The sequence below is a fragment of the Mus musculus genome, chromosome 1 (assembly GCF_000001635.26).
Source record: "Mus musculus strain C57BL/6J chromosome 1, GRCm38.p6 C57BL/6J".
NCBI classification, from domain to species: domain Eukaryota; kingdom Metazoa; phylum Chordata; class Mammalia; order Rodentia; family Muridae; genus Mus; species Mus musculus.
The window spans coordinates 82,436,224-82,447,376 of record NC_000067.6 but is presented as its reverse complement, the minus strand read 5'-3'; the positions used below and the strand labels follow the sequence as shown (position 1 = coordinate 82,447,376).

The 11,153-nt window shown below is 44.8% G+C and overlaps 1 protein-coding gene across 3 annotated transcripts in view; it reads right to left on the bottom strand.

Moving 5' to 3' along the window:
* Positions 1 to 2,010: 2,010 nt before the first annotated feature.
* Positions 2,011 to 11,153, bottom strand: part of Rhbdd1 (rhomboid domain containing 1) — a 128,910-nt gene continuing 119,767 nt past the window's right edge. For all 3 annotated transcript variants that reach the window (XM_006496574.4, NM_029777.3, NM_001122685.1), the window contains exon 7: positions 2,011 to 4,514. In XM_006496574.4, coding sequence (XP_006496637.1) covers positions 4,423 to 4,514 — 92 coding nt within the window. In that variant the 3' untranslated portion in view covers positions 2,011 to 4,422. The remainder of the gene's footprint in view (positions 4,515 to 11,153) is intronic.

The window sequence follows — 11,153 nt, the reverse complement described above, 5'->3', positions numbered from 1 at the left end:
TCATACAGTGGGAGAGGTAGCAGAGATGGCTCACCTCCTGGTGGATAAGAAACAGACCCAGAGAGACCAAGCCTGGCTGAGGCATACAGCCCCCAAGCACATGCCTGGACTGGCTTACTCCAACTAGGGTCTACCTCTGAAAATTCCCATCACTTCTCAGCAGCAACACAAGCCTGCACCCATCAGCCTGAAGTGGGGGACAATGAACACAAGGATCGTTTCGTATCCAAACTGCAAGTGTGTACTGTAAGGCATGGGTAAGTGCCTATGGCACAGGAATGATGATCTTAGTTTGGGTCCCCAACACCTGTGTATGATCAAGCTTGGAGCAGTCCTGTATGTCTTAATCCTAATACAGGTGGATCCCTGAACTCTGGCTAGATAGTCTATGCTCATCAGAGTGTCTGGTTTGGTGAGAGACCTTGCCTTGAAAAATAAAGGGATGATACTGGAGGCTGGAGAAGGGGCAAGGACACCGGCTGCTCACTTACAGATGAACCAAACTGGAATTTGTTTTTGTTTTACATTATCCATGTTGAGCAGCTCACTAGTCTCATGGGGATCAAATGCCCTCTTCTGGTCTCTCTGGGCACCTGTACACACACACACACACACACACACACACACACACACACACACACACACACACACACACATGATTGCAATGCACGGTCACATTCATGCATTTGAGAAGCAGTTTGCCTTACTACCCATCATGATTTGAATGAGGTTCTTTCCACTTCATCCCTTAAGTATTTACTGGTTCAGAGATTTCAAAGTACTGCTGAAGGCCCAGTGAGGTCAGACAAGAGGATTACAGCCACAGCTCCTGCCCTGGAAAGGAAAATGTGCTCTCATGGCACAACCAAGTATCTCCAAGTCACACGTGGATACCAAGAGACATAGACCCAACCAAAACAGCAGGTCTGTGATGGGAGCCGTGGTCTCTCCGAAAGGTTGTCTCCGGAAAGGATGGCATGAGGACAGAGAGGGCTGAAGGAGAGGAGATGCTGCTCCTTACACAACACTGAAAGGACCCTAGCATCCAGGCACTCACAGCCTGGATGGTGAGACCGGTGTGCGAGGGCTGTTAAGAATAAATGGGATGAGGTCCAGGGTGGCTGGAAGCCCAGTGGTTGAGGTTAATGGCTCTGACCTTTCCCATTTGTCAACACACAAACAATAAAAGATATCCGGGATGATGAGTGGTATTTCTAAAATGGGTTCTGGAAGCCCAACTGGCAACAGTGGTTGGAGTTGAATGAAGAGGTATTTTAAGTATTGAACAAAGCAATGAATCGAAAGACTTCAAGGTCCTTCCAAGCTTAGAGTTTATGATTCTAAAATACTGACAAAAAAAAAAAAAGTTGGGGCAGTGAGAATTAGGTTCGAAAATTTCTGCAGTGACCCACGGGAAGGAATAGAACGATATACTTACGAGTAATTGATGCATTTCTTTCCTGAACACCGACTCCTAAGAGAGGTCGACTATGTGCTGGGGTCACCTCTGTCACTCCACAGCCAACTCCCCTGGTCAGATACTACTAAGCCTAGTCATTTACGGCTTCCTTCCAGCCTCAGCAGCAGACATTCTCATGAACAACTTTGCAAATCACAGGCAACGCCTGGAAAGTCGTCAAGAGGACGCAGTTTTACCTGGTCCTTCCTCTTGAGAGCCAGGGAGGTGCTGAATGAAGAGATCTGTGAGGCTGACTGACCGCACCAAACTGGGGGAACTGGAAATAAAGGACAGTTGGAAGATTGCTGGTAAAGAACCAAGTCTAAAAATCAGCTCTTGGTGCTTACTCCCTGTTGGAAGCAATTCGCTTCTGCTACTCTTTTTCAGAGCACTTCCAGTTTGTTGACATAACTTTGAGCATTCCTTATGGTGGATGGGGCAAACACAAAACAAAAATGTGATAGCAAACAAACAAACAAAAAAAGAATTCCAGACCCAGAAAACACTAAGCACTGGCTATAGGCAAGCCCATGACTCGAGCAACACACTGATTATCATTTCCAGACCATCTTTATTCTGGAAGACATGTGGTTTTCACTTATCCCTAAAATGACTTTTCCCACATCTGTAATAAACATTTGGTGACATCCCACTCCATAAATAAAGAAAAAGTGCATTTTATAACTACACCATCCAAAATTGGGATTTTCAGTGTCTTTGACCATCAAGTCAAACAAAGCAACCAGGTACTGTTACTACATTAAAGCTACATGTACAAGCTAGCAGAATTCTAATAACAAGTGAATAATAACTTTGGTGGGAAAATAACAGTTACTGAGCCTTTTGAGTGTGGAGGGAGGGAGACTGGGAAGGTTGAAGGTCAGTAACAGGCCGTGGTCTAGGGTCACTCAGAACCACAGACATGACTTGGTGCAGGTATGCACAAATAAGAATAGTGACATAAGAGTGTTAGGGTAGAATTCCCAGGTGTTATCAAAAGGTGTCAAGTAGAGAAAAGGTTGTTTCTCATTGTGGTATGGAAGGCAAATGTGCAGCCTGAGAGCCAGGGATAATTTACCTTGACCATTATAATTTAAATGTGTTTGGAGGTACCAGGCTCATGGGCATAATTTATAATATCAACTAGGTGTGGCTTTCCACCAATTACAAATTAAACTAAGGTGCTCAGGCACCATTGTCTGAATGCTTAGACTCCATGGATTTGCTTAGTCCATTCATATGCACGGGTTACAGACATTCCAGGTGGGTCCATATTAACAAGTGGGCATGGAGCTACACAGATGGCATGCACCAGATGTGTCAAATGCATACAGCAGAAACTGAGATGTTAATAGCCTTGAAATGTTGGCCTTGGGCACCAGTGCCTTTTAAAAATGAGCAGTTGTACCTTTATTTAAATACTGTGATTTCTTTCCTTCCTTCATCATCTTCCTTCTCCCCCCCCCACTCTTCCTCCCTCTTTTTTGAGACAGGGTTTTGGTGTATAAGGGTGTGTGTGTGTTCTGGCTGGCTTAGAACTCCATATGTAGACCAGGCTGGCTTTGAACTCATAGATCCTCCTTCCTCTGAATCCTGAGTGCTGGGATTAGAAATGTGTGCCACCATGCCCAGTCTATGATTTTTCTTAATGGACAAAGAGTACTTAGCTTAGGGTTTGTTTTACTGACTACATGTTTCTTGATTCATTGTATAAAGTAATCTTCTGAAAGCAGCAGACACTTGCACACACGCTTTAAAAAAATAGAATATAAAACTGTAAACAAAGAAAGTCAGGTCCTATGTGCCTGTCCCCCAGAGCTGATGGGTATCGCCACTTAGTATTCCATCCTAGGTGTGTGCGTTGTGCATAGGAAAGCCTGTCTACACCCATTCTCATTGGAAACTATGCAGGGAGGGTGCATAAGAGTCGGAGGAACACCATTTGTTGCTCCTAACTCCCTTTGATCTAAATCCTCCCTGACTCTGAGGAGGTGGCAACATCCTGTCTTTGCCTTTTTATTCTCAGAACACAAGAAACAGAAATGCCTTAAGTGACTCGGACACAGCACTTCCCTGGGGCATTTTTCACACACTTGTTTATGACCAACTACAGCCAGAGTAGCCAATGAGAAGGCACTTTCATGAAGGAAAAAAAAATACTTGCTGCAAGGGGGATTCCCTGTGAGAACCCCAGTCAACACGTTGGCTTTGCTCTGTGTGTGTGTGGCACCTGTTGCCGCTCTGTGGAGCAGTTAAGTCGCCCACTCCTGGAGGGGGTGGCTCTGAACCCAAATTGCTGGTGCCACATGATATCTAATGAGTGAGTTGGGTTCTTTTCCTACCTTAGATCTTTCTTATTCCCCTCCTGTTAGACATTCTACATGTGGAATAAGGCAGGAGATGTGAACATCAGGCAGACTTGGTAGCCTGAGCACCCGGAGGAGCCTGCGTGAAAGAGAACGGAACGCCCTGGGAAGGTAGCCACATCCTCTTCCCGCATCACCATGGAAACATGGTGGGAGGACCAGGGGTAGCACTGCCCCTCCTGCTAAGCCAAGAACCTGGCATGCCAGGCAGAGTGAGGGCTGATCCACTCACCTGGTGAGATAAAGAACCCACTTCCTATTAAGGGCCCAGGCTTTACCGCAGTGTGGATAAGCCACTGAGTCTGGAGGGAAGGAGAAAAGTGGAAATTGGTCCCATCTGAAGAGGTGACCTTTGGTTTAGGAGCGATCACGGGGCTAGACAGGCCACTCTGGGAAGGCTGTGGGCTTCCTGGGACATGTCAGCTGGGCTTGTGCATCTGGGCACACAGGGGCCATGGAGTACTTGTTCATGGCAGACAAGAGTGACCTGCAACAGTAACCCTGTGCTCTTCTTTTGTTTAAAACCAATTAGGGGCTTGGGGAGTTAAGTGAACGGGCTCCAATCGCACAGCTGGACTTCCCCTGCATGGTGCCATATCACTGGCCATCAAATCTGTGAAGACGCTGTCTCCTCATTTCTTCTGGTGGGAGCCGGAACCCATATGGCATTGGACCATTTCTGGTATTTCCTGCAAAGAGAAGGCAAACAAGGGAAATGACACACTGCCTATCCATTGTTCTGACATTTACAAGGCGCTGTGCTCCATAGGATACCAAGAAGAGAAAACCAGCTGTTTTGGTGTCATCTTTATTACAACGTTAAAAAGACACATAACACAGAGATTTCAACTCTAGCTGTTAATACTAATTTCGACACAGAGTAAAAGTTTTTAGCGTGGTTCGGTCCATGAGCTTAACTTGATTCAGTCTCAGTCCACGCTGACTTTGTTGTTCTACCATGCTCCATGATATCCATCGTGTCTTAAGGGCTGCTTTCATTTTTTTTTTTTTTTTAACGACCAACTCAACTAACTCCTCCATAGCCGACTCCTATCTATGCTGGCTGGCCTCCCCTTTCCTCCCTGTAAACTGCTGGTACTGCCAGTCTGGGCATCAGAAGCACACCTGGCTGAGACACTTGAGTCCTACCTCTCTGGAGGTGAAGGGTGGTACACACAATGGAGATCAGGAGCAGAGTTAACTGACCCAGTGGCAGTGTGACACAATGTCTCAAGCCAATAGCCTATAGCAACTCATTACACCCTGTGTCCCTCCCCTACCAAACACACACACTTTGCTAGCTGACACACACAATATAAGCACAATAACTACATGTCACATGACTGAGAGGGAGGCTCTTCAGGCTGTAGACATAGAATACAGTCAATGAGTGTCGAAGCACGTCAGCTGGTATGTGGAGGCATGGTCTGAAAGACACATGCTCCTTGATCTTAAACCCTCATGGTTTATCCAGCGGAGGATATGAAAGTGCTATACCTTTTCACTCCTGGATCTGTGAGCCCTACTAACTGGCTATGAATCTTTCTCTCATCTCCTGTACCTCCAGAGTCTCATTCCCTCTTCCAACTTTAGGTCAGCCCTGAAGTCCTCCCCTAATACCAACTTTTTAGCGGTCAGCCATTCTCTGTTAAATTGTCTTCATTCAATAGCTGCCACATTCTGCCAGATAGTGTTGGCATCTGTGCGCACCTCTGCTCTCTCCTATCAGGGACAGAGGCTCTTGAGGTGATAGGGGACATCTCTGATACTTCTCACCCCTCAGAACCCGGATCAGTCCTAAATACATAGCTGCTGTCAAATAAGCAGGGTCTTAATAGCACTTGCTTATGATTTCCAGGGCGATGTTGTGGCTAGACATCATCCACCACAACTGAGGGCTGACGTGGCTGATTCAGGGAGCAAAGGCTTTGGACTCTCTGGCCAGATGGCAGGGTTCTTAAGAGGGACAAGTGTGCCCTCTGAATGAGCAAGTGGGCATGCACTCAACCCTTGGGCATGTGATCCTTCCTGCTTATTCTCCACAAGTGGGTGTTTTTCAAAGACATCTCATTTATGTTCAAGCTGACAAAGCCGGGGATGGGGTGGGGACTATCACAGCTATAGTGAGGTATAAGAGAAATCGGGGAAATTGATGTCTGAAATCAGGGGTTGAAGAGTCAGTTCAATCCATGACTGGAATTTCAGTTGTCAAAGAGAAGTTCACAAGAGGAAGTCAAGACACTTGTATGATTTTGTGTCTGTATTGTTCCAGGGATGCCAATGCTTACTTCTAATGGTCCTTCCTCTCCTGTAGAGATACTAAGACCATTGTCTTAAGCCTGTGCATTACATCTTGACGTGAACAACCAAAGCGACTAGGAAAGGCCGTGTACCCATCTCATCCCTGACAATGATCCTTTACTTCATGGCCTTTTAGTACAGCAGAACATATGTCACTGTCTTAACCTAGACCAAAGATGACAGAGAATAAACACACTTAGGAACTTTCACCATCAACAGTTTATGAATCTTCAGGATTTAAAGTTTCACAGGATACAGTTTTGCAGTCTTTACAGAGGGATTTGTCTTTGTTCAAAAGGGTGCATTTTTGAAATGGCAAATACATGAATCAAATCAACACCACTTTATTGCTTAAAATTGCTTTGTGTAATCAGATCCAAATCCTACTTTGCTGTTTATGGCTGCTTTTTAACAAGGAATTCTTAATTGCACTTATGAACACAGGCCAATCAGTCTTTGACAGCGCACTGCACATGGAAAAGGACCCAGAATGAGCTGTGGGAGAATCGGGAGCAGCTTCAACGTGGCAGAGCTGCCACCAGGCCATAGGCCACAAACCAGAGCAAGTGGGAAGTTCTTCAAGGAAACCAGTGTTCTCTGTTGTATTTCTATGGGAGGATCCATAATTGCCTTTGGGAGGACTAATGTTTTCATGACAGAAAGAAGAAGCAAAGAGTTAGCGGGCAGAGGATGAGGGTTCCACAGGTGCAGTGCCCTCCCCTCCCCTCCCCTCCCCTCCCCTTCCCTCTCCCCCTCTCTCTAGACTCATTTGCAGGGCATTCAAGGATAACCAAGGCTTAGCCAACAGAAGAAATGTCACACACTGACTAGAGAACTCCCAACCCTATCCACTCAGAGGTATGAAAGTCACTCCATTTATTTATAGAGCCCTTTCAAGGGCTCGTGTTTCACTCAGCTTTTGTTCCCAATCTTGTCATTCCAGTTCCACTGATGGGCCAATTAAAAGACAGTGACATGTTAGCAAGACAACTCAGGTCACTTGGCCAGTACAGATGGGAGCCATGCTGGAGCCAAAGTTTTCTGACCTCTTACAACCTACCCAACTGCCATCACTTCTGAACCACTGAACCCCATGCCTTCTCACCATGTCTGACCTGCTTCCCTTCATGGATATGTGGACGCACTGCTATGTGAACACAGAGGAACAGGGAGTCCAGTCTAAGCCCACAACACTCATAAGCCCTAGTTAATATCAAAGACACAGGTCTAAAATACCACCTCGTGTTTCATTAAGTTCCAATACAAACCAGAGTAGTTTGGTTCTATAAGAACACCACAGTGCTATAGTTCCTATCAGCACTACAGTATCAACTCAGGCCTCACGTTCTGTGTAGTTTTAAAAGTCCTTCAAACTCAATTTCTGGTAACTACCCTCCTATCTGAATTACTTATTTCAGGATCCACACACTGTTCCACTCCTGACAATATTTAGTTTTTAAAGCAGCTTTCAAATGTAAATAAATCTCTGATATTCTAAGAGGAATTTTAAGTCAGGTGTTACTTATCCATCTGCTGCTTGCTGTGTGTGCTGCGGGTCAGCACGGTGCCGGGACAAGGCTCTGGTCCACTCTGCCATCCAGTCCCTTCCTTTGCATTGATTTTTAAGCACGATTCTGTGGTTTCCAACCACCTACATAATCTACTACTGTTCTCTCTGTTCAGGGACCTGCGGGCATGTCTCAAAGCATCTCAGTCTCTGGTATAAGCTCACATTTCTTAGGGATAAGCACAGGGCCTGGGCTTGCTTCATATGGGTGGAAGACGTCTCCAGTTTCATAAAGGGAACTTGCTAGTGGAGATTCAGAGCTGGTTGCCTGGGTCTGTCTGGGATTCATGGACATGCCCCACCTAAGACACTTCATGAAGCAGGCCCTGGTTGGTTCCTGTATGAGGGGAGCTGCTGACCAAGGGGGCTGTTGGCCTTCCACTGCTCTGGAATATAACAGGCCGACAAGATCCTTTCTCTTTCATATCAATACAGTAATCATACAGCTGTTCTCAACATGAGGGCCGTGAACTGCATATCAGATATCCTGCATATCAGTTTGCTCCATTACAATACCAGTAGCAAACGTACAGTTAAGGAAGTAGTAACAAAGTCATCTATGGATGGAGCCACCACGATGTGAGGATCCGTGTTAAAGGCCACACTGGGAAGGTTGATGATTTATAGCTACAGAAGCTTCCCTTATGTTGGTCTTAGTTTCCCAGTTTATGAAATGGGATGGTGAGGGTGGCTTCCTTGGGAGACTTCTCAGAGCAATGGACGGTGCATATACATTACTTAACAGCATGTAATAACCGCTTGTCAAATCCCTGATACCATCAGGAATCATACATAATGTCTGTGTTTGAAGAGAACTGATGCCATACACAAAATAAAATCTCAAGATTAGTTAACTTTAAATAATTAAAAACCATATTAACTTATCCTTTGTGCATCGATGTCTTGCCTGCATACATGCCCGTGTATGAGTGGGGTACCTCTAGAACTGCAGTTACAGATAGTTGTGAGTTGCCATGTGGGTGTTGGGAATTGAACCTGGGTCCTCTGGACAAGTAGCTAGTACTCTAACCACTGAGACATCTGTCCATCCTCAATTAGTAACTTCTTAATGAAAGAGTCCAGTTGTGTTTGGGAGTGCTTGTAGCAGTGATTTGTAGATGTATGGAGCTATTAGCTAGTAAACTTTGCTTTCTAAGAAATGAATAGCAAGAGGTAACTAACATACATCACTGAGCAGTACATTTTTGGAAGATGGAGGAGCCTTGGGGCTGTTGGGAAAGTCCAAGTGTCCTGTATGGACCTTTCTTCCATTTAGTTAAATCACACATTGACCATTTATAGGCCCGAATGAAATGGTCCGGCTCTGAAGAGCCTGGCAAAGAATATTAGTATTTATGAGACTCACCCCATGTCCCTGTAAATGGAGGTCAGACCCCAATCTTACTCAGAGAAAGAGTAGGCATGCTTCAAAGAGCCTCAGGAACACTGCTCAGTTTAAGATGACTTCGCTAGATTACAGCACCAGTAGTGAGTTCATACAATTTATTGATCTGTGGTTCTTGATGGAAAAATTTCAGTTTTCTACCCTTATGTATAATGCAGTAACCTGTCTATTTTATGGCTAAAGGAAGGGAAGCAATTTTCTCCGGATCAAAATTGCTGAAGAGGCTTGTGAGTTGACTGCCATTCCCCTACTAGTCACCACTGGTGTAAACAGGGGTGTTTAGTTTGCTGGAGTGCACAGATCTGCACATGAGCCAAGCACTCACGCCATTCAAATTATACTACTGTGAAGTCACGGGATGGGATCATATCTTTTCCTTAAATTGGAGGGCTGGACGGGGGGGGGGGGATGTAAGGGGGGGAACTAAATAAACTGCTGGCAGTCTGTGGTTTATCTGTTGAGAAACTATAGCATGAATTTCTTTGCTCTCTTTCAAGAACGTTACTTTATTAGAATTGCAAAGGCTCCTGAAAGGCCAGGTGCGAAGTCATTTACTTAAAAAGACCAGAAAGGTCTGCATGAACCCCCCACTCCAACAGTTTAGAAAGATGATCTTTGAGGGGGGGTAGGTGCTTAGGTACAACTTTACTTTTGGGGTTGTTAATTATCATATGATCTCTGTCAAAACGGCCAGTAGTCCACCTAAAACCATGTGACTTTCATACATATGTATATTTCATGATGGCTTGAAAGAAGGGTAACAGATGGTCACAACTTCAACACTGAGATTTCCATCTTGCCAAACAACCAATCAAGGCAGCCAACTGTAAACCTCATTCGGCACTTGGGATCTCAGAGTTAACAGCTCTGAGATGGGGCAGCATGACTCTGCTATTATATAGTTCTCTTCCCATCAGATGGTTGACGTGGTGGCCATTTGACACAAGTGACTTGACTTGGGAACAACAGGCAAGAAAGCTACTGAGTAAACTGTCAGGTGTATGACGGTTATTGTTTTTTTTTTAACTAAAGATTCAGCATATAGTTTAACTCAGCTACATGCCCACCTAAGCATTAACATCGTTCTTTTGGGAGTATACGACTTGATCAATTTTTATGAACTGAGTATGTGAAACTAAATACATAGGAAGAAACACAAATGTCCAGAGCTCAGAAGCTCCCATCCCTTCCTCCTAGAAGGGCATGTGGCTTCCTCTCTTGTTTTATCAAGTTTAAAATACTCTGATCTCTTCATCCTCGGGTCCTCACAGCCATGTTCTTTCCTTTAAAGCCTCTGGGTTGCCTAGGAGTCTTCGCCTCCCTACCTCGTCTCTAGCTTCTCTTCCCTTCCTCCTGTCTTGTATTTCTGTGCCAATTTCAAACACACGGGTTCATTTTCACCCACGGCATCCACAAAGGAATTCATAAAATGCAGTCCGAGGGGCTTCATTCTTTACATTTGTGACAGTCATCCACATTGTTCTGTGTGGTCTTGGTCCTACATCTTTTACAGGTGAAGAATTGAGACAGTAGGATTTTATGTGACTTACCAAAGACACAAGGCTCACACCTCTTTCCCTCTTGGTGCCCCAGGCATGTGCTAGTTCCTCAGTTAACACCATGATCTAAAAAGGAGGATGCCATTGTCTTATTGGCAGCTAAGGTACTGGATCTGTTTGAAAGCAGTGGGGACCCTAAGATTCCCCACAAATGCCAGATTTTATTCAGGACTCCTGAATGTACCTCCTGAAGTTAATATCCCCTTTGAGAAAGATTAAGGCACAACACTACCCAGCCCGCATAGGTAGTTCACCATGGTTTCTGAAAGCACTGAGTACTTCTGACTTCCTATAGAAACATGGAGGAACAAGAAGGAAGCGGCTGACTGAAAGCTTAACAACAAAGTTCCATTCTCTCAAGGACTCACTACAACAAGAGAGATTTATTTTAAGTGAATGGTTAAAGATTTTAATGTAAAACATACAAGGTAAAAATCTTTAGAAACTCTGTCTTAAATCTCATCAAACTTTTATCCCTTTAGTGGTTTACTGTGAA